The 26,127-nt window shown below is 42.8% G+C and overlaps 1 protein-coding gene across 4 annotated transcripts in view; it reads left to right on the top strand.

The window, feature by feature from the left end:
* MARCHF5 (membrane associated ring-CH-type finger 5) overlaps nucleotides 1–22,328 on the top strand; it is a 74,812-nt gene extending 52,484 nt beyond the window's left edge. For all 4 annotated transcript variants that reach the window (XM_073353915.1, XM_073353912.1, XM_073353913.1 and 1 more), the window contains 4 exons: nucleotides 5,865–5,995; nucleotides 10,661–10,844; nucleotides 11,320–11,486; nucleotides 19,924–22,328. In XM_073353915.1, the coding sequence (XP_073210016.1) occupies nucleotides 5,865–5,995; nucleotides 10,661–10,844; nucleotides 11,320–11,486; nucleotides 19,924–20,040 (599 nt within the window). In that variant the 3' untranslated portion in view covers nucleotides 20,041–22,328. The remainder of the gene's footprint in view (nucleotides 1–5,864; nucleotides 5,996–10,660; nucleotides 10,845–11,319; nucleotides 11,487–19,923) is intronic.
* The last annotated feature ends 3,799 nt before the right edge of the window (nucleotides 22,329–26,127 follow it).

The following is a 26,127-nucleotide window of genomic DNA, read 5'->3' as shown; positions in this document are numbered from 1 at the left end:
CCCGCTCCTGTACCTCATCTCCACAGAGCAGGGGTGGGGGACACACGACAGAGCTCAGGATGGAGGGAGCTTGCTGGAAGCTGCTGCTGTGTCTGAACTTGCTGATCGACTTAAAAGGTACTTAAAGTGGGGTCAGTGTACTTAAAGGGGCACCGCATGTCTGTCACATGCACGCATCCCCCAGCACTTCGGAAAGTCAGCACCTGTGCGTGTGCTGTCTGGAGGAGGGAGTGGTGCATTCCACCGGGATAGGGTGGGTTCATCACATTCAGTTTCTGCAAGGAAGTGTTTGCAGCCACTGCCATGTGCCTGTTGTGTTTCCTCCCTCCTGCCTCAGTGCATGCTGCCTTGTAGAGTGTGAGGCTACATTAACAACGTGTTAATCCTTGAGGGCTCAGCCAGGTGCTAGTTCATCATTTAGCAGCAAGGCATTCCCTGGGAAATATCCCACCATCTTACTCCATCACCTCAAGCAACCTTCTCAATCATCATTGCTGTCTACAGTATTAAATTGTTTGTTTAAAACTTATACTGTGTATTTTTATAATGTCTCTTTTTGTCTGGCAAAAAAAATTTCTATGGGACCTAGCCCCCCCCATTTACATTAATGCTTAAGGAGAAATTGGATTCACTTAACATCGTTTAGCTTAAAGTAGCATTTTTCAGAAACATAACTACAGCATTAAGCAAGGAGTTACTGTCATTACATACTTTCAGTTCTACGTGTCTTTGAGTTCATGGACTAATGTTTGTTCCAAAGACACAATTCCTAGTGAAATCTTACTGTACTCTGACAGATTCATCAGGAATTAGCAAAGCTGATGTCTGTTAGCTTCTTTACACTGACTGAAAAAAAGGTTTGTTTGTTTTTTTAAAAAATCCGTAGCAGTAACTATTAGAATTAAACTGAAGACCAGAAGCAGCAGGTTCTCCTTATGCCATGGATGAGTCCGAGGGGAGCAGAGTCTTGTTTAAAAGAAAAGTTGTGATATCCTTATCTTTTTGTTAGCAAATGTTGTGGTTGTATGCAGGTAATCCTGTTTCTTGGTTGTTTGATTGTAACTGTAAAATTAACTTTATTTTCTGTTTAATTATCTGCTGTTCTTTCTAGGTGTTTATTTGTTTCATTAAGATATAGTAGAGTGTCTGTGCACCATGTTGAATAAGGACATCCTTTCAATTCTAAAGTATCACAGTATGGGAATCCATAGTCAAGGCCTGGTGTCCCACGCAGCACATTAGATCTAAAACTATATGTTAAAGATCCAGAATTTCTTCTTGGAGTGCTTGCTCATGTAGATTCCATTCTAGGTGTGTGCACGCCCACATGCACAGTCATTGGAGATGTTTGCCTTAGTGGTATCTGTAGGGTCAGCTGTGGTGCCCCCTTAACTGTCGCGCCCATGTGCTGGTATATAGGGACCGCAGACCCTACGCTCTCTCACTTCCTTCTTACCACCCATTACGGTTAGTCAGAATGCTTAGGTTACACCCTGCAGTTCATGGCTGACCCTCCCTCCCATCCCTCTTCAGGGATCCTTCTCATGAGCAACTTCTCTTCCAAGAGGTCAAGAATCTTCTGCACCTGGGTGGCGGAGGTTCCTCCCACTACTTCCTGATCCTGAAAGCAAAAGGGGGCTTCAGACCCATCTTGAACCTGTGTCGTCTTAACAAGTCAAAGTTTCGCATGGTCTCCCTGGCCTCCATCATTTCGTCCCTGGATCTGGGAGACTGGTACACCGCCCTTGACTTAAAGGACACGTATTTCTACATTTTCATTTTCTCGGGGCCCAGGTGCTTCCTTCGTTATACGCCGGGCCAGCAGCATTTCCAATTCATGGCATTGTCATTCAGTCTTTTGTCAGCCCTGAGAGTGTTCACGAAGGGTATAGCGCCAGTGGCCATTTATCTGAGGCACTGGAGTGTTCAGATTTATCCGTATCTCAACAACTGGCTAATAAAGGGTCAGTCCCTGGATCAGGTGTATCAGCATTTCAATCTGGTTTGTTCCACCTGTTGTGAACTGGGTCTGTTAATAAACGAGAAAAAGTCTACCTTAAGTCCAACGCAATGCATAGAATTCATTGGAGCAGCCCTCAACTTGGCTCAGGTCAAAGCCTTCCTCCCCGAGGCTTGGTTCTAAGCCATGGTGGACCTCATCTTGTGCATGTAAGCCCACCCTCTCACCACCGCCTGCACTTAGGTGGTCCGACATGTGCAGCTCCACCTCAGGCCCGTGCAGGCGTGGCTGGCATCGGTCTGTGCCCTCAACAGACACAGCATGGACTGGGTGGTGAGGGTCCCAGACCACATACTGTCGTCATTCACCTGGTGGCAGAATAATGCCTCGGATAAAAGCATTCAGCCTGAGTGGACCTCTCTGCAGTTAATCCTGGACTACCTTCTGCATCTCAAGCTCCAAGGCCTGTCCCTTTCATCTATCAAGGTCCACTTGGCCACTATCTTGGCCTTCCATCAGCTGCTCGAAGGTAGGTTGGTTTTTCCCCAGGACATGACTGCCAGGGGCCTCGAGCACCTCTACCCATACATCAGGAAACCCGTCCCTCCGTGGGATCTGAATCGTGTGCTGTCGTGGCTTACTGGGCTCCCCTTCAAGCCTCTGGCTTCCTGGTCTCTCCTTCGCCTTTCCCGGAAGGTTGTGTTCTTTGGTTGCAATAACATCTGCCTGCTGGGTTTCTGAGATTAAGGTGCTTATCTCGGAATCACCCTATACGGTCTCTTACAAAGACAAGATCCAGCTACGGCCTTACCCAGCTTTCCTGCCCAGGGAGGTCTCAGTTTCATATGGGCCAGGACATTTACTTACCTGTTGTGGTTTTTTTTTTTTTCCAAAGCCATATAAGTCGGAGGAGTGTAGGTTGCATTGCCTAGATGTCAGAAGGGCACTTTCCTTCTACATTGAAAGGACCAAGCCATTCCACAAGTCAACACAATTGTTTGTCGCGGTGGCCAACAGGATTAAAGGTCATGCAGTGTCCACTCAAAGAATTTCTTCTTGGGTCACTGCCTGCATTCACTGCTGCTATGATCAGGCACAGGTGTCACCTCCAGCAATTGTCACCACTCACTCAACCAGAGTGCAAGCCTCTTCCACAGCTTTCCTAGCTCAAGTGCCTATCCAGGACATCTGTAGGGTGGCCATCTGGTCGTCCTTCCACACGTTCGTGTCCCATTATGCACTTACCTAGCAGGCCTGGGACAATTCTGGGTTTGGTAGAGCAGTACTGCAAGCCGCTAAACTGTGAACTCTGAGCCCACCTCCACTGATGATGCTTGTGAGTCACCTAGAATGGAATCGACGTGAGCAAGCACTCAGAGAAGAAAAAACACTTACCTACCTTTTGTAAGTGTTTTCTTTGAGATCTGTTGCTCATGTTCATTCCATTACCCACTCTCCTATCCCTCTGTTGGAGTTGCTGGTAAGAAGGAACTGAGAGGACGTAGGGTCAGCGGCATCTATATACCAGTGCATGGGTGCTGCACTCAAGGGGGCGCCACAGCCGACCCTACAGATACCGCAAAGGCAAAAATCTGACTGTGCATGTGTGCGCGCACACGTCTAGAATGGAATGACCAACACATCTCGAAGAGCAACAGTTACGAAGGGTAGGTAACCATTTTTTATATGGTGCTACTTCCCACCCCCACTTTCCTTTTATTTGGAGCTCTCCAGTTTAGACCAACATCACTTTAGTTGTAAGAAGAACAAAAGGATCGGGAGGGCCCTAGGAGTCCCACTACAGCATACTGTAAGAGTGGGGGGTGTTGTGGCTGATCACCAATTTAACACTTCTCTGAGCCATTGCTTCAGTCTTTGTGTATTACTGTGTTTTGTATTGGTATGTCATTAATCTGCTTGTTGTGCAGATTTTATTTTAAGAAGTCTCAAAGATACTATAAAGTTGAAAGGATAATTTTATGGAACTTTCACTTATACCTATTGAGCAATTAGGAAAATTTCATCTTGGTATGATCTGCTGCATAGTAAAACCAGATTTCAAAGACTTGATTATTGGCATTCTTCATCTAGAAATTTCTAGAAGATTTTACAATATACATTGATATATTAGTGCTCCCAGTGTATTTCAATAGAATTTTTAAGGACAGAATTAGTGTTCAAACCTCATGCAGATACTACTGTTAAAAATATTACACCAAAGGCAAATTGACTACGTTCAGTAGTATTTGAAGAGTAATTACAGCATACATAATCTTTATTTAGTGTGTTAAAAGCAGAGTGACTTATTTGGGAAAGTCCTTTTACATGCTTTTTAAAATATGTAAAATGTAAATCTAGTCCTAGTTCATTCCAAACATGGTGAGTCTGAAAGCAACACCAGATATTCTCAGAAACTCTTCTCCTTTCTGTCTGTGCACATACCTGTCTATGGCCTCTTTGGGTATGTCTACGTTGTGATAAGACCTATGGCACAGCCATGACTGCTCCAGATCAGCTGACTCGGGCTTGGATTGCAAGCCTTTAGAATTGCAGTGTAGCTGTTCAGGCTTGGTATAGTGTCCGGGCTCTGGCACCCTCCCCCTCGTGACTCCAGCCTGAGACTGAATGTCAACTCTGCAATTTTGTAGCCCTGTAACCTGAGCCCCATGAGCCCAAGTCTGCTGACCCATGCCACCCCGCAGGCCTTTTATGGTAATATGGACATATTCTTAGGTTTGTTTCAGCTTTGTTGTGGCTCTTCCTGGTATACAAACTCTTGCAGGGGGAAGAAAGTGCACATGAGCACCCCCACACATTGAACAGTGCTGGGGAACAATATCGTCATGTGGTGCATCAGTCTGGAAATAGTTGACCATCAACAAAATGGTGAAACTGCTTATTCACACGGTGCTATCAGAGGCACAAAATAAAGTGCAGGGGGGAAAAAGGTGTTTCTCCAATCTTGGAGTCATTTCTAACAAGTATGCCATTTTCCATTAGTAAGGAGACTTCAAATTGACAATGTCTTTTGAACGGTCCTCTCAAATTGAAATAGAAGCAGTCTGAGATCAGAGTTTGAAACATTATCTACGGTAGTTTTCTTCCTCTGAAATGCTAAGTACATTTAAAAAAAAAAAAAATCCCAAGCTCCCAGAAATGGCAGATGTAGCTGTACAATGGGAGGGCTAGGTCATTTAAAAATTGTTGCTTGTGCACATACAGAAGACCATGTAACACTTTATTGGAATCACATAAAACATGTTACGTCTGATTATCAGATGAAGTATCAGGTAAAGTTGTATGTGGTCTGTGTACACATTATTGTAACCAGAGTTTCTGTTAATACTATTAGAGCTATTGCCCCCTTGACTGAAATTTCCTCCTTTTTAAAGAATACCTGATGTGTTTTGAGTCTGACTTTTTCACGTGCTCGGGGTCTACCTGATCACCGTATTCAGGGTTGGGAAGAAATTTCCCCCCACGTCAAATTGACAGGGACCTAGGGCTTTTTAGCCTTCTGTGGCATGGGGCAGGGGTCACGTGCTAGGATCATCTGGGTATATCTCACTAAATCAGTTCATTTCAGGGGCCTCGGGGATTGGTGCACCTCAGTCCCTCCTGTTCTCTGTGTGGCGCACAATAGTCTCCTGAGGGCTGTAATGCTTTGGTCTAATTCTGGTTGTTTGACTTGTGTGGGGGTGGCATTTGGGGGCCTGTGATATAGAGGGGGTCAGACTAGATGTTCTGGTGACATCTGACCTTAAACTGACATCTGACACCCTGACCTTAAACTCCGATTGTGACTCTAAAGTCTGCTAAATTAATCAGTTTACTCAATAATATACAATTGTTGCTTTTTTATTACAATATCCTTTTTGAAACATCCTTCTCCTTTCTGTTGTAGGTCCAGTTGTTTATGTCTTGGACCTTGCAGATCGGCTGATCTCAAAGGCATGTCCATTTGCTGCAGCAGGAATAATGGTGGGCTCTATCTACTGGACAGCTGTCACCTACGGAGCTGTGACAGTGATGCAGGTTCAAATTCACTTTTTTTTCTTGTGTTACTACTTTTGAAATAATTTTCTTAAAATTCTCTTAGCTGAGTTTTTTCCTTTTGTATTTTAAAACTGGTGGTAGTTCAGAGCTGAAACTTTAGAAACATACATCCAGCTGAGTGTGACACAGAGTAACTAGTGTCATCTATTCTTTAGTTCAGAGGCAATGATTTCTTGACATATGAAAGGACTATAAAAGCACCGTTGGTAGAAGATTCTAAAACAGTAGCCTGATACTGATGTGTACAACAGGGATTCCAACTGTCTCCTATGTTAACTTGCATGAAGAGAACTTTTTGACCATTTCCATCATATTCATCATCATGACAAGACTACAGGGATGCGGTCTCCTTGCAGATTCAGCACATTCTGGACATAAATAGAATACATGGCCAGACCATCTTAAGGACCTAGCCAGAGACCACCTCAGTCTCTGGCTAGGTCCTTAAGATGGTCTGGCCATGTATTCTATTTATGTCCAGACTTGGCCATGCTGGTTTTGTTCAAACTTTTCTAATGGTGATGGAACTTACAATGTGAATCTTTTATTTTTAATTGTTGAGTTTGGGTCCAAAGTAATTTTTTAAAAAAAATCAGAGCACTGAAAAACTGAAGCATTGGATGGTTTATAGGGTTGGTAACAGAATATCGAGCTTTTCCAGTTGCCTGCTCAAATCCAGTGCATGGTTAATAGTGACTGAAAGCTGTTATTGCTGATGGCTGTTTTCCCATTGTGAAATAAGTTGTCCTTGACCTCAGTCTATTTCCTAGAGAAAAAGTGTCACCTACAAAATTAGTAATAATTGGAAGTCTATAAAGGGGCTATTGATTGAACAGACATGAAAACAAAACTTCATATTTACTTATGGAATCCTGCCTCTTTACGGTTGAGGCCTGGTGGTAAGACAGGGTGGAAAATCCTGCTTTACCATTGCCTTTGTTGTACAAAGGGAACTTAAATCCACTTTCCAGAGTAGAATTGCACTTCATGTAAAACAACAACAAAAAACTCCTAGCATATTGAGGGGTTCCATGTTTACTTTCTCCCAGTGACTCCACATCAAGCGTACTCAGTTAAAATGAAAAGCTGTTTCTTTTCTGTCATTCCTGCAAACCTGCACTTTAACCATAGCAAAAATGCTGGAGGCTGCTAATCTTGCCTATGTGAGTTTTCCCACATGATCTACCCCAATTCAACTGACTTGGTGGAAAGTTTTTCTAAAAATGATCTGCGTTAGACAAGACCAAAATGAGCTCTTCCACGGAATTTACAGCCAGAAAGGCCATTATGATCACCTCGTCTGATGACTTAATACAATCCAAATAATTCTACCCAGTAACTCCTACATCAAGCCCACAATTTGTGATTGAGCTAGATCATTTGTTTTGATTTACTTCAATCTTTATTTACTAAGAGAGGATTCAGAAATTTATTTATGGTAGCTGCTACCAAATAGATTGCACAGCATAAACATATAATTTTAAAATGAAGTTGGCAAGCTAGAGAGTCTAAGTGAGTCTTAAATATTTAACTAGCCACATTAACTATTATTATTTCTTCCTGGCCTGAACTGTTTTTTGTAGAGTTGCTGTGTACTTTTAAAATCTTTACTGTGCTCCACCTCAGGAGGTGGAACAATTTTGTTATCATACCTGTGTATGCTTGTAAGGCCCTTTCAGGATGGAAGGTATTATTTGCATACAGTAAATGGCAGATTCGGGCCCTAATTTTGGATCCCTTTGATGATAGCTCTGCCAGTGTAAAGGGGCTGCATAAACCCAGCAGAAACAGCTACAGCATAGTGGTAGTCCTAAATCTGAATGACGTATGAGTCTAATCCTTAAAACATTGGCTAAATCCCAGGTGTTTAATCTGAACTGGCTAATTTCTTAAGATATCTTGTGGTCCTTGATTGGGAGAATGGCAGGTTGGGGGCACTATGCTGGGGGAGCAGTGAGGTTTTTGTTTGCTATAAGGTGAGGCAGTCTAGAATTGTATGAAGAGTGAATTCACACTCACTCCCTTTTCCTCTTCCTAGGCGCCACTTGGTTATGGATAGTGTAACCTCTCTCCTGTTAAGTGTCAGATCCCTCTCCCTCTGTCTGAGGGCCAGAGGAGAGAGGCACTAAGAGTAAGTCTACACTTAAAATGTTGCAGCGCTTCAGTGTAGACACAACCTATGTCAACGGGAGGGCTTCTCTTGTCAGTGTAGGTACTCCACCTCCTCAAGAGGCAGTAGTTAGATCGACAGAATTCTTCTGTGGACCTAGTGCTGTCTACACCAGGAGTTAGGTCTGTATAGCTATGTGTCTCAGAGATGTGGATTTTTTGCATCCTTGAGAGACATAGCTGTACTGATCCAAGTTCGTAGTGTAGACCAGGCCTAAGTTAGGGCTTGTCTACACTACCATGCAAGGTCAATCTAAGATACACAACTTCAGCTACGTGAATAGCGTAGCTGAAGTCAACATACTTAGATCTATTTACTGAGGTAAGTCAACAGCTGACACTCTCCTGTCAACTCTGCTTGCGCTCCTCGTTCCGGTGGAGTACTGGAGTCGACAGGAGAGCGCTCAGTGGTCAATTTATCGCATCTATACTAGACGTGATAAATCGACCCCTGCTGTATTGATCGTTGCCCGCCGATCCGGGCAGGTAGTGTAGACAAGCCCTGAGTTGCAGATATTCAACTACAGCTGGGTTGGAATCGATATGGAGCAAACAGTGCTACTTCACTGGATTGCTGGGCCAGTAAGAAATAAAGCAGGTAGGCACTTCTGAAACTATTGTAGCCCCATGGGGAAGGGACATAGTGAACCAGAAGAGAGAGAATAAGAGGCTTGGATCCTTGGGGTGGGAGAGGAAGTTGAGGAGCAGGATAAGAGTCTTCTAGTTAACTCTCAGTTGGGAGGAGGTTGGTCACAAAGCTGAAGACAAATTCTTCATGCATGTCTTTGATGCTCTAAGAATTAATTTTACTCATTTAGAATTTTTTGGGCCGCAGTAACTTCAGCTAATATCAGTATTACAGGCTGTGGTGACTGATGCACCCTTCAAAAAATTTTGGAAGAATAAAGTAGACTTTCATACTTAACTGAAAAAAAAAACTTCTAGAAGTGCTGTTGAGAGTCACACTGCAGCTATTTATTATCACAATATTTTCCTACCTGCCATCACACCCATTCTACTGAAGCTCTATTTCTGTTTTTGTTTTTTTAAGTGATCTTAAACAGTCTGTTCTCTGTGTTCTACCAAATAAAGCCTATGCTGCTTATTTGTTTTGATACAAACATACTAGGACAGTTGGTGTCTAAGACAACCAGTGCTCGTTACATTTCTCGCTTTTGCGCTCTGCTTGGACTATCATTTGAAGGTCATGCAAAAGTTCATTCTTTCTAGAGGTGCATCAGTGATGGTAGCAGCCTTGGTCAGTTTTGCCACACAAGACCCAGAGGACAGGTACAATTTTCAAAATTTAATGTCTCTCAGTTCTCAACCTATCAAAAGTCTACTCTCAAGACTGTCTACAAAATTGTGTGTTTTTGAACATGTGCCTGTATCTTAACAAGTATTTAAATCTGAGTAGAGATTTGAGCCTTTTGAATGAATAGAGCATTTCAAGTCTTTTTCTTGTTGAAACAAGACGAGAGCACTTAGTCTGACAGTTGGCTTGGCTGGTCTTGACCCACACCAGATAAAATGCATGACATTAAATACTCTTAAATAGGGATAGTTGGCTTGTGACATGTTGCTAAAAATATACTACTAGTCACTTTTTACCATGAGGCTTAAGTGTGACCTTAATTGTAGTTTTGACACTGCAAAAAAATCAGATTTTACTGTTGCACTAAGAAATTATTTTAAACCGTCAGTAATAAAATTACCAAGTCCAAATAAAGGTAAATCTTTTATTTTAGATTAGTATGTAGCATACAGAATTAGAAGTATAATTGCTGTTTTTGTTGCATGGTATCAGATGTTAACCTTAGTTTTAAAAAATGCTCATTTACATAAGAAGCTGCATGTGCAACTGGTGTTGTCATAGTGGGAAAATAGATTTTTTTTTTTTTATGATGCACAGAGAAGGAATACACATCACTAGTATGCCCTCTCTCATGCTCTACTTCTAAATAGTATCTCAGGCCATTAATCAGAAGATTCAGCTATTGATTTGTATTCTTAAATCATAGCGGCTGAGCAATTTTAAATCTCAGAATTAAAATTAATCTTTCCAAAGTTATGTGACCTTCTGGGGATTTTAGAAAACATGCTATTGTACTATAAGGTAGCTTTAAAATATCTCAGAGACTTTACGTTATTTCTATATAAACATCACTAGGAGTAAGTATATGGAGAAGCACATCTGCCCCTTTCTGGGTAAGAAGGAATTAATTATGTAATGACTCACTAATGCCAGATGAGTCAGGCAAGAACTGGTAACTCACCAACAGCAAATATGATAAGCAGTGAAGGGCACCACATGAGAGATTTAAGCTTCAGGTAAAATTTTTAATAGGATTATTTTAAAATTTAGATGCCTAGATAGTTCAATACAAACCAGTAAAATCTTTCAGAACTAGACGCTTAAAGTATGTCCACTGCACAATAACCATCTGACACTAAAACTTTTTGAACATTTCACAGGTTGTAGGTCATAAAGAAGGTCTTGATGTCATGGAGAGAGCTGATCCTTTATTTCTTTTGATTGGACTTCCTACCATCCCAGTCATGCTGATACTGGGCAAGATGATTCGCTGGGAAGACTATGTGCTCAGACTGTGGCGCAAATATTCTAACAAACTGCAAATTCTGAATAGTATATTTCCAGGTAATGCAATTAAATCTAAATGAAATATGAAGTCTGTGCTCTGCCCAGGCGAGGTGGGGTGTCGAGGGCAGTTTCCCTATCTGTAATGGGGATAATAATGCTCCTTTCCCTTTGACCCTTTGTCTAGTTTATTTTGATTATATGATCTTAAAGGCAGGGACTGTCTCTTACTGTGTGATTGTACAGTGCCTAGCCCAATAGGGCCCTGAACTCTGAGGCCTCTATGCTCCATTGTAGTGAAAATATTAAAATAAAAGAACTATAATTGAAATTTTAGTGTGAAAAGCTAAAAGTTGATGCTTAAAAATAATTTCCTCATTTAATAGAAATAGAATACTTACTGGAGAGAGGGATGCTTTATAATAAAATTGTTAGATTGTAGAAAACTAATTAGATTTGAAAGGCTAGATTCATAATGAAAACAAAGTTTTAAGTCTTCTTTAGTTTGTTAGTTGGCAATATGATTTTTCTCTAGGAATTGGATGTCCTGTTCCTCGTATTCCAGCTGAGGCCAACCCACTAGCAGATCACGTCTCTGCTACTCGTATTCTGTGTGGAGCTCTTGTTTTTCCAACCATTGCCACCATAGTTGGCAAGCTGATGTTCAGCAGTGTTAATTCTAATTTACAAAGGACAATCCTGGTAAGATGATTTAAGAAGAATGTTTTTCAGAAATGGCAATAATAATGGTATATGGAGTTGTAGTAAATATTCTGTGTGAGCAGAAGGTAAAAGGAACGTACATGGAAGTAGAATTTAGAATGGTAGTTGACTGATGTGCTTTTTCATAGGATGAGTATTTTCAAGATGCCTTGTCTAGAGCAGCAGTTCTCAAACTGTGGGTTGGGACTCGAAAGTGGGTTGCGACCCCGTTTTATGGGGTCGCCAGAGCTGGTGTTAGACTTGCTAGGGCTGTAGTTGAAGCCTGAGCTCCACTGCCATGGGCTGGAACCGAAGCTGAAGGGCTTCAGCCCTGGGTGGCGGGGCTCAGGTTACAGGCCTCCCACCTGGGATTGAAGTCCTTGGGCTTCAGCTTTGGCTCCCTCCCCCCCTCATGGAGCAGTGGGGCTTTGGGCCCTCCTGCGCTGGGTGGTGGGGCTCAGGCTTTGTCCCCCCATGTCCCTGCACCCGGGACAGCGGGGCTCAGGCTTCAGGTCCCCCCCCCTCCTGGGGTCATGTAGTAGTTTTTGTTGACAGAAGGGGATCATGGTGCAATGAAGTTTGAGAACCCCTGGTCTAGACAGTGGGCTGGAATCACCAATGTAATTTAATCTAAAATGGTAAATTAATCTGGACCCAGAATCCTAGACAGGACTTAAAAACAGACAAACAAAAAAAACCTACAAGTCAAAGATCTAAATAAAGTAGACAGAGGGTGATGGGGAGGGGACCCACCAGTGACTTCCAGGGGAAAAGCCCTGGTGAAAGGCCCAGTGTGTAGGGTCTGGTCACAGGAATGTGCCTCTTTGTTTCTGAATAGTAAGTGTATAAATTGGATTCCCTTACTGCTTTGGTGTCTGAACAAGAGAGAGAATAATCTCTTCCCCCACCCAAAGCTTGCTGCCTGCTGTTGCGGGAGGGAGAGCAGGGAGCTGAGGGATCCTCCCTTATGAATAACTCAAGTGCCTGCTGCTTCTGCTCATGACCTCCCCAAAAGCAGCTGTTAATGAGACTGATATGCTTGTCTGTTTCACTGGTTTCTCTGCCACACCAGCCACTATCCTTCTCAATACCAACAGTAAAATCACTTCAAAGCCTTGTCAATTTTTGTGCTCCTACTTTGGTTTGGGAAAGCTATGACCAACAGCAGCAGAGCCACTAGAACAGACTAAGACTTTGTCTTCATGGGGGGTTTAGCTCACACTGAGTTGACATGCGCTATTTGGTATACTATATATAAGCCGTACTAATTATGTACACAGGGCTGTGCCCTCTTTCAATTTGCATCATTGTGCACCCATGGCAGTTAATTGCTATGTAGGAAGTGCGTGGCATGGGAGGGTATGCCGTGGTCCTGTGTCTTTGCTGTTGAGCAGTGTTCATTCTGGGATTTGTCTCACCTCACGTTGTGGGATGCATAGCAGAAGTCAGGTGGAAGCCAGTAAAATTCTGTGGCTTGAGGTCAGATTAAAAAACCAGCCCCATGATTCCACTCTCTCCATCCTATGCTTTGTCTCTTTGTCGGGGGCTAGTGCCATTTTCAAATTGCTGTTGGCCATCATGGACCTAGCAATCAATGCTCTGTGCCACTATGCTGACAACCACAAACACACGTAAGCTGCTTAGGCTTTATTTTGAGCTCTTGAAGCCAAGTGGCTTCAATTTTGGTCTTCACCTACCACACCACTGAGCAGATGATGGGACAACTGTAGCTTCAGCAATAGCAGAGGAAGAAGAGGAGGACACTGAACTACTACTACGTGAGCTGTTCCTGGAGCAGCTTTACATAGTGCAGCGCCATTGCTGGGCTTGGGAACCCAGCATCAATCCCTGGGAAAGGATTGTTCTGCAGATCTGGGATGACCAGGAATAGGGAGAGAATTTCAGGACACTGAAGATTTTTTTTTTTTTTTTTTAAATCTGTGCTGAACTAGCCCCAGAGCTGCAGCAACACTGTACCAACTGTGGCAGAGCTCCAGCCTTGTCCCCGTGAGTCCCGCGCTTCCAGGCTGTTTGTCAGCCTCAGAGGCTTATTGTGATCCTCCACATAGCCCTTCTCTCTCTGGGGCCAGGGTACAATTTACTGAGCCCTTTTCATCATAAGCCAGCAAGGAGGTTGGTGAGAGAACTCTGTCTCTGTTGTCCCTACAGGCTTATTCCAGAACAGTTTAGCCTCCTGTCTTGACAGGGACCTGTCTTCCCCTCCCAGGAGGTGTTTCTGTAGTGGCTGGTTGGGGGGAACCTGGGTCCGCCCTCTGCTCTGGGTTCCAGCCCAGGGACCCTAATGGCAGCAGCTATTGGCAGCCAACCTTTCCCTGCCAGAGTTGCTACATTTCCTTGGGCCACTTCCCCACAGCTCCCCCGCTTCTCTCTTAACGTGTTCTTCACCCTTACCTTTGGGCTCCCTTTCCAGTGGCTTGAGGGTGTCTTCATTACCCAGCCCTTCAGCCGCACTTCCTCTCCTCGGCCTGACTGGAGTGAGCCCTTTTAAGCCAATGGGGCCTTAATTGGAGACAGGTGTTCTCATTAGCCTAACGGGTTCAACTGACTCTTTGCAGGCAAATTGAAGTCATGTGTCCACCCTAGCCTGGAGCAGCCCCTGCTCTGGTCAGTCAGGGAACAGAAAACTGCTTATCCAATGGCCAGTATATCTGCCTTCTACTACTCTCCTGTACCCAACTGGCCTGGGTCTATCACACAACATACAGTGCCCTGTACCCATGGAGAAGCTGGTCGCCATTGCCATCTGTAAGTTGGTCACCTATAAAGGTTGCTTAATCATAGAATCATAGAATATCAGGGTTGGAAGGGACCTCAGGAGGTCATCTAGTCCAACCCCCTGCTCAAAGCAGGACCAATCCCCAATTAAATCATCCCAGCCAGGGCTTTGTCAAGCCTGACCTTAAAAACTTCTAAGGAAGGAGATTCTACCACCTCCTAGGTAACGCATTCCAGTGTTTCACCACCCTCTTAGTGAAAAAGTTTTTCCTAATATCTAACCTAAACCTCCCCCACTGCAACTTGAGACCATTACTCCTCGTTTTGTCCTCTTCTACCACCTAGAATAGTCTAGAACCATCCTCTCTGGAACCACCTCTCAGGTAGTTGAAAGCAGCTATCAAATCTCACCTCATTCTTCTCTTCTGCAGACTAAACAATCCCAGTTCCCTCAGCCTCTCCTCTTAAGTCATGTGTTCCAGACCCCTAATCATTTTTGTTGCCCTTCGCTGGACTCTCTCCAATTTATCCACATCCTTCGTGTAGTGTGGGGCCCAAAACTGGACAGAGTACTCCAGATGAGGCCTCAGCAATGTCAAATAGAGGGGAACGATCACGTCCCTCGATCTGCTCGCTACGCCCCTACTTATACATCCCAAAATGCCATTGGCCTTCTTGGCAACAAGGGCACACTGCTGACTCATATCCAGCTTCTCGTCCACTGTCACCCCTAGGTCCTTTTCCGCAGAACTGCTGCCTAGCCATTCGGTCCCTAGTCTGTAGCTGTGCCTTGGGTTCTTCTGTCCTAAGTGCAGGACCCTGCATCTATCCTTATTGAACCTCATCAGATTTCTTTTGGCCCAATCCTCCAATTTGTCTAGGTCCCTCTGTATCCTATCCCTGCCCTCCAGCGTATCTACCACTCCTCACAGTTTAGTATCATCCGCAGATTTGCTGAGAGTGCAATCCACACCATCCTCCAGATCATTTATGAAGATATTGAACAAAACCAGCCCCAGGACCGACCCCTGGGGCACTCCACTTGACACTGGCTGCTAACTAGACATGGAGCCATTGATCACTACCCGTTGAGCCCGACAATCTAGCCAACTTTCTACCCACCTTATAGTGCATTCATCCAGCCCATACTTCTTTAACTTACTGACAAGAATACTGTGGGAGACCGTGTCAAAAGCTTTGCTAAAGTCAAGAAAAATACATCCACTGCTTTCCCTTCATCCACAGAACCAGTAATCTCATCATAGAAGGTGATTAGATTAGTCAGGCATGACCTTCCCTTGGTGAATCCATGCTGACTGTTCCTGATCACTTTCCTCTCGTGTAAGTGCTTCAGGATTGATTCTTTGAGGACCTGCTCCATGATTTTTCCGGGGACTGAGGTGAGGCTGACTGGCCTGTAGTTCCCAGGATCCTCCTTCTTCCCTTTTTTAAAGATTGGCACTACATTAGCCTTTTTCCAGTCATCTGGGACTTCCCCCGTTCGCCACGAGTTTTCAAAGATAATGGCCAATGGCTCTGCAATCACAGCCGCCAATTCCTTTAGCACTGTCGGATGCAACTCGTCCGCCCCATGGACTTGTGCACGTCCAGCTTTTCTAAATAGTCCCTAACCACCTCTTTCTCCACAGAGGGCTGGCCATCTATTCCCCATGTTGTGATGCCCAGCGCAGCAGTCTGGGAGCTGACCTTGTTAGTGAAGACAGAGGCAAAAAAAGCATTGAGTACATTAGCTTTTTCCACATCCTCTGTCACTAGGTTGCCTCCCTCATTCATTAAGGGGCCCACACTTTCCTTGGCTTTCTTCTTGTTGCCAACATACCTGAAGAAACCCTTCTTGTTACTCTTGACATCTCTTGCTAGCTGCAGCTCCAGGTGCGATTTGGCCCTCCTGATTTCATTCCTACATGCCCGAGCAATATTTTTATACTCTTCCCTGGTCATATGTCCAACCTTCCACTTCTTGTAAGCTTCTTTTTTATGTTTAAGATCCGCTAGGATTTCACCGTTAAGCCAAGCTGGTCGCCTGCCATATTTACTATTCTTTCGACTCATCGGGATGGTTTGTCCCTGTAACCTCAACAGGGATTCCTTGAAATACAGCCAGCTCTCCTGGACTCCTTTCCCCTTCATGTTAGTCCCCCAGGGGTTCCTACCCATCCGTTCCCTGAGGGAGTCGAAGTCTGCTTTCCTGAAATCCAGGGTCCATATCCTGCTGCTTACCTTTCTTCCCTGCGTCAGGATCCTGAACTCAACCAACTCATGGTCACTGCCTCCCAGATTCCCATCCACTTTTGCTTCCCCCACTAATTCTTCCCAGTTTGTTAGCAGCAGGCCAAGAAAAGCTCCCCCCCAGTTGGCTCCTCTAGCACTTGCACCAGGAAATTGTCCCCTACGCTTTCCAAAAACTTCCTGGATTGTCTATGCACCGCTGTATTGCTCTCCCAGCAGATATCAGGAAAATTAAAGTCACCCATGAGAACCAGGACGTGCGATCTAGTAGTTTCTGCGAGCTGCCGGAAGAAAGCCTCATCTACCTCATCCCACTGGTCTGGTGGTCTATAGCAGACTCCCACCACTACATCACTTTGGTTGCTCACACTTCTAAACTTAATCCAGAGACACAGGTTTTTCTGCAGTTTCGTACCGGAGCTCTGAGCAGTCATACTGCTCCCTTACATACAGTGCTACTCCCCCACCTTTTCTGCCCTGCCTGTCCTTCCTGAACAGTTTATAACTATCCATGACAGTACTCCAGTCATGTGAGTTATCCCACCAAGTCTCTGTTATTCCAATCACGTCATAATTCCTTGACATCACCAGGACCTCCAGTTCTCCCTGCTTGTTTCTAAGGCTTTGTGCATTCATATATAAGCACTTGAGATAACCTGTTGATCGCCCCTCATTCTCAGTATGAGACAGGAGCCCTCCCCTCACCTGTTCATAGTCAACCCAATTTTGATGTAGGGAGATTGACTGTTGGGGCTGTTGTCATGCAAGTATGTGGTGCCATGCATAAGGTACTGTTGCACCAGGTTATAAAGGTTGGTGGTAATGCTCGGGAGATTGATGGCTTTTCACACATGGGGTTCCCAAACTGTATTGGGGCAGTTCATGGGATCCATGTGCCTAACGTTTGCTCCCTCCACCAGGCCTCTCAGCGTTTATAAACTGAAAGGGTATTGCTCCATGGTGCACCAAGGGCTGGTTGACCACCATATCAGGTTTACAGTAATAAATGCAGGATAGTCTGGAAAGGTCCACGATGCTAGGATCTTTCAGAACTCAGCTTTGTTTACCTTAAGGAATAAAGAACATTTTCCCCCACTATAGACATTATCCTGGGAGACCTGGCTTATCCGCTTCCCTGGTTAATGAAGGCATTCACTGGCTTCTGGGACAGAAGGACAGAACTGTTTAACTATCCCCTCAAGTTGCAGAATGACAGTGGAGCATGCATCTGAAAGGAAGATGGTGCAGTTTATGGGCTAGGTTGGAAGTTGTAAGAAAAACCTTGCCCAAGAAGATAGCTGCATGTTGTATTTTGCACAATATTTCTGAGAGTAAGAGAAAAAGCATTAATGGCTGGTGGGAGGCTGAGGTGCAGAGACTTGCTCCAACTTTTTGAACAGGCAGCATTTAGAACAGAGGTGACCAACCTGTGGCTCTGGAGCTACATGCGGCTCTTCAGAAGTTAATATGCGGCTCCTTGCATAGGCGCCAACTCCGGAGCTGGAGCTACAGGCGCCAACTTTCCAATGTGCTACAGGGCGCTCACATGCTCAACCCCTGGCTATGCCCCAGCCCCACTCCACTCCTTCCCCTGAGTCTGCCACACCCTTGCTCCTCCTCCCCCACCCCGAGCCTCCTGCACATGACAAAACTGCTGATCGCGGCGGGCAGGAGGCTCAGGGATGGAGAGTTAGGTGCTGATCGGCGGTGCTGCTGGCAGGTGGGAGACACTAGGGGTTAGGGGAGGAGCTGACGGGGGGCTGCTGATGTATTACTGTGGCTCTTTGGCAATGCTCATTGGTAAATTCTGGCTCCTTCTCAGGTTCAGGTTGGCCACCCCTGCTCTAGAATATGGAAACGGCAAGGCAGTACTATCAGGGTTGCATACTGCTCTTACTTTGAGTCTCAGGCCTGACAAAGTGCAGCTGTACATCTAGCTGTTATCCTAGGCAGGAGTGAGCAGAATGGAGTGTGAGAATTGCAGGCTCTTTGATGGGTGGTAGAAGTGGCACGTTGTGGAACTCCTTATTGTATCTTAGGACATGCAAAATTTACTTTTTTTGGTATGTACCATGCATTGTGGACTCTCTATGAATGAATTTTTAATGGACTATATTATTAAACAGCTTGTTACATAACACCCATAAATAAAGCTTTAATTAAAACAACAATGAAACTGATCTTTAAAGCCTTGATCTCCAAACTTTTGAGGGTCATGCCCCCCTTACTCTTGTCCCCGCCCCTCTCCCCCAGAGCCAGGGCCGGGAGTGAGGCTACGGCTGCAGGGGGGAACGCGGACAGGAGTTAAGGGGGTGGGGGCTGGAGCTGGGGACGGGTCTGGAGTCCGGAGTGGGGCCTGGGACGAAGCCATGGCCAGAGGGTGGAGGCAGCAGCTGGGCCCGCAGCCGGATGTAGCTCTGCTCCCCGCCTCAGCCTTGGTCCTGGCCCCATGCCAGTTTTTAAAAGGTTGGAGTGGGCATCCAGTCAATTTGACCCTAGAGCAGTGGAGAGCACTCAGATAAAGAGATATATACCTGTCTGTTTTTTTCCATTCCATGCATCTGATGAAGTGGGTTTTAGCCCACAAAAGCTTATGCCCAAATAAATTTGTTAGTCTCTAAGTGCTAGAAGTACTCCTCGTTGTTTTTCTGATACAGACTAACATGACTATCACGCTGAAACCTATCTCCACAAAAGACATCTGCAAAAGAGTGGGGGAGAGCAGTTTGAGGACTGTCAAAGCAGTGCATGGCCCTAACTCAATTCACATTGAACTCAGTATGGTTTGAAAGAGGACTCCAAGGCTTGCATTAAATGCAAAGTTAGTGCGCTCTAACGAATTGCATCTTATGTATGCAGGCATTTTCACACCAGAATAACTCAAGTTAGTGTGGACTAAACCCCCTGTGTGGAAAAGACCTAAAGAAGATCACTTGAGATCTGTTCATGTGTTGGAAGGGTTTTTACAAGCATGAGGACTAAAGCCATATCTTTAATGAAAACTTAAGTTTTACAGAAATTGATGGTTTTTGATCCCTTCTGTATTTGCCAGAGGAAGTTCCCTAAATGCCCCTAAAAAGTGGATTTTTCAAGTTCTGATTAGTTTTTAGTGGGACTGTTAATTAGTGTGTTTATTATATATTCTGGGAAAATGTCTCGTTATTTAATATGATGGGTTTTCATTTTTTGTCAAAACTCATAAGTGAATAAAAGTTTCCAAAATTATTTATAAACCCAGCATGTAATCTTTATGTAACATGAACATTTGTAGTATTCTATTGTGACAGAAAATTTGCCTCATGTATTCATTCATAATTGTTCTAATTAGCTTAACTTCAAAGGAAATATTTCTTGATTATTTTTTGACCTTTTTTACAACTAAGAAGAAAACTATGATAAGATGTGATGCTGAACTTGTTCTGTAAATCTTAAAAATTTCTCTTTATTTCAGGGTGGAATTGCTTTTGTTGCTATAAAAGGAGCTTTTAAAGTTTACTTCAAACAGCAGCAATATTTACGTCAAGCTCACCGCAAAATTTTAAATTACCCTGAGCAAGAAGGAGCATAAGGCTGTGATCTCCAGCTGTCATACAATCTCATCTACCAGATTCTCTTGATGTATAGATTCCATCGTTATTGCACAGTAGTGGAGAATTGTGATAAGTGGCTGCTCCTATTTTTTCTTCAAATATAATAAAGCACTTTCTTGTGGCAGGGTAAATCCGCTCAGTAATCACTGAACCTAAGAATGTGATTTGTTCTCATTTTTGTATATTTCCTTTGTGAGAGGCAGGCATCTGAATCTATCACATATGCTGAATTAAAAAAAAAATGAAATTGTGCAGTTGCTCATCAATGCACAGACTGTATCCAAATCCATTTTTTGTACACTTAATAAAGTATCTGCACAATATTTGCATACACAGACCATCCAATTCAACACTAAGGATATCACAGAGGGATTTTTTTTTTAAGAAATTTTGTTTGAGTAGGTTATTGCCAAGGAGAAATTTTTCTTGGATTTTAGCCAATAAGGATTCCCTTGTTCGCAGCTGAAGCTCTGCAATAGATGTAAAATAAGAGGCCTAAAATGTACACACAACATTGGATAGACCAGCAGAAGACTGATCCTTTTCTAAAGGGTCCACATAAGCCAACTTTGACCACCTAGAGTATGAGCTAGTACATGGCTTCCAGCTAATTTTGCTACTATCTAATTGTATTGTCTGCAATGTCTAGTATTGCTGTCATGGCTCCTTTGCTGTCTTGTAACTATTATTATTAGATCCACCTCTAGAGAAATTATTTGGGGAAGTGAATTTCAATCACTTATTTTTGTAATTAGAACAGCTGTTTAGTAATAGTAGATTGTATTTTGAGAGTTCCTTTGTGATTATGCAATTAACTACTCAAATAAATTATAGTAGAGACTAGCGAGCATTGGACAATGAGAAGGTAACTTGATTCTCATCAGTCAGTACACAGACTAAAGGATAAAACTTAATTCTCTAATCAATTAAGATAATTGATTGCAACAGTAAAAGCCTATTGTAAAAATGCAGTTTTTAGTGTCATGTCAAAAAGGGAGACACTAGCACTTAATCAGTAATTTTACTTGTTCATAACTCCACATTTTTCAATTGAAATTAGCAATTACTAATTACAATGTTAGTGTTAATTCTGAGTCCTGTTTGACAAACAATGTGGCCATTTCATATTAATGCAAGACTTAGCCTGGATTTACAGTAATTGCAGTTCTCTGTGCATAACAGTTGAATGATTTTTTTTTTTAAAGTTCTGATTCTTAAAGTTTCCTTTTTTTTTATTATTATTCATGATAGTATGTCAAATGCATGGAGAAGGGTAAGCATTCCTCATAGTGAAGTATTGGTAAGTAAATGTTGCTTTTCACCACAAATGAAGCAACTATAGAGTGGACTTCATGTCTAATTGCAATAACGTATGTTAGTGACACTTAAAAATGTGGTACCTTTTTTTATGTGTTACCTTTAAATATAGAATGTAATATTTTAGAAATGTATAAAAAGTATATACATGGCCAACAAGTATTCAGAAACTACAGTTGTTGAAAATTATACATGCATAGCTGATTTGAGATTCTTGCTAAAATTATTGATAAATTACTATAATCTTGTAAATCTGCTGATTATGTTGGTCTCAAAGATTGGTCTGACTTTTTTATATATTTATGTACACAGCAGCAGCCTCTGATTTTCTGTAATATAAGTTTTCAACCAATGTAATACATATTTCTTGCAGAATTCCTCAGTACAAGAAGACTTTTCAGTGGTCTTCACTGTATAGATTTCCAACCACTTTATAACTGGTTTTTAAAGTCTCATGCAGAATTTAATCGTGCAAAATATTTGTTTTGACATTTTGTTCCGTAGGAAAGCTGTCTTCTTTGAACCTGTTGTAAATCAGATGATTATAAAAGGAGTATAAAATGATTTAAACTTAGTGGCAGAGAGTTACTACTTTTGTTGCTGTATTGTAAAATCTTTTTAGTATTAATTATAACCACATTGGATTAGGTTGAATAAATATTTTTACATTATTTAGGTGTATTTTGTCCATTGAACAAATAGTGCCAAAGCCTATGATAGAAGTAGGTTTTAAAATTGATAACTATTGAATCAAAAAGTAGTATACCATTTCTTTTAAGTAGACACTCCAGGGTTAACCTTATGGAATTTAAGAAATACTCTCTTTTGGGGGGCGGGGGAGAATGGAGACCTAACTTTGAAGGTTCCATTTAGTTTGTGATTGAATTTTAAGCATTTCTCTTTCTCTCATTAATCAGTTATCAATAAATGATGAGTGCATCATCTGAAATCTGCCTATTTTTATAAAATCAAAGCCATTACTCTGATTTGAAGGACTTAGGATAACACTGCTTGGGGATTGGGTGGGACTGGATGGCTCTGGATTGGTAGTGCAGTACAAAATCTACTGCTCAATGAGGGAGGAGGATAGTGTGAGAAGACCTGAAACCCATACTAGCTAGTGATCAATGTGCATCCCACTACTTTCAGAGCAAGGAGCACTGGCCGACAGCATTCCAGCACATATTCGGCACCTTGGTTTGTCTTTGCCCTCCATTACATAAATATTTAGGTGCTACTTTTTCCTGGAGACCAGTTCAGTGATTTGCAAGCAGAATGTGTGTCTCTCTTCCACATCTTAAGCCTCATAGTTGAGAGGGGGGCCCTTCTGTCTTCATTCCTATTTTTGATTTGAAGGGGTTTGTGCCAACACTCGCTGTGCTAACTTGCTTTTCTGAGTTTCAGAGTTAGGGAGTTTGCCTATCTCAGTATATCCCTGTTGGAGTCATATCTCAAAAGGCAGCTGAAGGTCAATCCTATGTCATTGTTGCTTCTACCAATCTTTCACCTTTTCAGTTCTGATAATCACAGCACTTTGGAGCCACATACCTAGCACGGAAATGATGTTTATGTCTGCACTGCTGTTTGGAGGTGGGATGCCCAGTGCAGTTAGACTCATGTTTGCTCAGCTCAGGCTAGTGTGCTAAAAATAGCAGTGTGGATGTTGTGGCACTGGCAGCAGCTTGGGCTAGCCACCTGAGCTTGGACCCAGAGGGTCAGGTAGGCTTGGACTCTGGTGGCTAGCCAAAGCCAGTTGTGCAGTGTTCACACTGCTATTTTTAGTGCATTGGCTCAAGCTGCACTAGCATGAGTCTGTCTGCCTCCCTGCTTCAGTGTAGACATATCTCAATTCAGGAAAGAACTTTATGCTTAACTTAAAACATCCATAGGTGCTTAAGTGCTGTATAAGGTTGCTTTTCTCAATTGAGGCCTTAGTAGGAAAGGACAACAGCAGAAACTTTGAGGAGCCCTTCCCCTCTGTACAAAATGTTTCAAAAGGTGCTATAATGACCTTAACTCTCGGAAAAGCTTTCTGAAGCTGAAGATTCTTATGGTTTGGTTTAATTTGAAAATATTCCTATTAGGGCATTTTATCCTCAAAGCAGAAACTGCACCTTGAGCATTGGTTCTCTGCTTGCAGAGCTATTAAATTGATGTAGAGAACAAGGAAGGGGCATATAAATATCAGCTGGGTCATGGTCTGTCAATGACAAAGTCAATATACCTTTTTCGTCCCTATATTGGAGCTCTTTCAGATATGACAAGCAATGAGCACTTTTCTTCTAGCAGGTCATTGAGGGTGGTTATGCTTGCCTTTTGTCATTTCCAGAACTTCAGAAAGCCATGCAGGTTCCAGAGCTGCCATTTTGACTGCTTTAAGTTACACTGTTGAGTAGTAACTTAACTTTTAGCCTGTTTTGTGGGAGCTCCCATCCTGGATTGTAGTCTTTTTAGGATACATTTCTAGGATACATCTTTAGCTTAGTGGATACTTTCATATAGGCAACTTATGAAGAAAGGATTTACTGAAGCCAGAGAGTTGCTGAAGTTCCTACTATCAGAGGTACTTTGGATTAGCTATAATGCCAAAGCTTCCAATTATCATTTGCAGATCAATATATACATTTATACTTAGATAGTGATCTTTTGGTTCTAAAGGTCATGGCAAAGAGCAGAAGGCATTCGCTTTTACACTCTTCTAGATTACTAGAAATTCTGAATCACTTAAAGGTGGATTTTCCGCCCCCAGAAAATAATGCAGGAGAAAGTTGAAGTTGCATAACTATTTGTGGAAACTAAGCAGTTAATCTCTGCTTGATTTATGGAAGTACATAGCTCAGGGTTGTTGTTTTTTTACTGAATTTTCAATAGAACTGTAACCCATTTTTTTGTAGTGCTATGTACTTCCATAAATCAAGCAGAGATTAACTGCTTAGTTTCCACAAATAGTTTATTAACCAAAAATGCCAAAACAAGTATCAAAGAGTCTTAGCTGGCATCACATGGTGCTGGCTTTACCACCTCATTTCCAACTGATAGCAAAAATTACACATTTCCCCCCAATATTACTTCTACAAGGAAACAGGAGGTGAGGCAGTTGGACAATTTCTCTTAAAAATATGGTCTGCCCCTTGAGAGAGTTTAAGAATCTGTAACCTATCAATCTCCATTGGTCAGTTAAAAGATGTTCGTGTGCTCTGAAAATTTCATTGCTTCTGCCCCCATTCAGTACCATTAGCTGAAAGGGATTATTTCTGTTCATGCTGTACCAACTAAAAGAACGGTAGAAAAATTCAATTTTAGAAGCACAAAGAAATATCAGAAATTGCTTGAGTGCCCCAGCACAGCAGCCCCTGTCATACACTTCCCGTAGGCATGTCATTTAATGCTGGTTGACTAAGCCAGGAAAAAACTAGTATGTCCCTCTAAGTAGTGGGCCTCCAGACAAAGCATTATGCTGACAATTTTTTTTTAAATCAAACCCCATTACTGGTCTTACAATTTCCCAATGCCTCACAGTGACGTTTATATAGCATGGAATCCATACAAAAGACCAAAGCCCCTATATTTTCTCTTTTTTAGATACCATTCCATCTCCTCAGTACAGTTACTGATCCTTGTCTCCACCTAAGAGGAGGGCACGGGCCCAAAGGAGCAAGGAGGTGCAAAGGCAGCTTTAGACCTAGGGCCATCTGTGCACTGCTCTGGGACTTTACCGTAAGTTAGAGACAAGGGCTATTATGTGTCAATGTCCCCCCAACAGACAGTATTACAGTAGCTCATGGTCCCCATTCTAGAAATAGGGAAGTGGACTGGTGTGGGAGCTAGTACTCCATTTCCATCCCACTGGAAAAAACTCCCATGGCCAACCATGCCAGCGTTAGAGTCACTTTGCACTGGGATCCCACCCCCAGCACAACTGGAAAACAGCATTAATGTGTCTTCCGACAAAAATGAAATGAATTATTATTAATCAGGGTAACAACTGTCCTCAGCAATGCTACAGCACGAGAGGCCTCCATAGACTCACTTTCCATTAGAGATGCTGGGTTAAGATCTATACCTTGAGGCTGGTTTATATATTGGTAGTGACCTATGTCCACCTCGCAGCATTCAGGTTTTTGGATGAATGTCATATTCATACTTGGCCCCACTTTAACATGCAAGGTTATCACATTTCCTTCCATTTCAATTTACATATCTTAGTCCTTCTTCTGAACAAATTAAGGGTGAAAGATTCCCTCCACTTCAGTTGATGCTTCAGTCATCTATGGTGTATGTCTGATGTGTTCAGACCAAAATAAAGCAAGTCATTATTTGTCAACCAGAAGTGGAATGGAGCTGTTCCACCACCAATTTGGGCTGTTTTCAATACTAAAACTAAGATTACACTAATATATCTGACTTATAAAATGGCATTTCGTTACCTCACCTCCACAAACAGATAGTATTTGCTCTCATGATTCACAACACAGATCCTGGGTAAAGTTTTCAAGAGTGTGTAGTAACCCAAGATCTTGAGTCTTATTGCCTATTAATGAGTTAGACTCCTGAGAGGAATTTGAGGTAAATAAAATTAATTATGCAAACTGGAATTTGGTTCAGTGCTGGGGTTAAGTTTTTTTTTTTTTAAGTGTGCCATGGGGAAAGTATGAATCTCAGAATTACATCAAATTCAAAAGTCAGCAACACAGTGCAACCCGTGTCACATCAGGATAGTGTCCTCCTACCGATTTAGAAGTCCTCCT

This window comes from Lepidochelys kempii, chromosome 7 (assembly GCF_965140265.1).
Source record: "Lepidochelys kempii isolate rLepKem1 chromosome 7, rLepKem1.hap2, whole genome shotgun sequence".
Lineage (NCBI taxonomy): Eukaryota > Metazoa > Chordata > Testudines > Cheloniidae > Lepidochelys > Lepidochelys kempii.
This window is presented reverse-complemented; position numbering and strand designations above follow the sequence as displayed.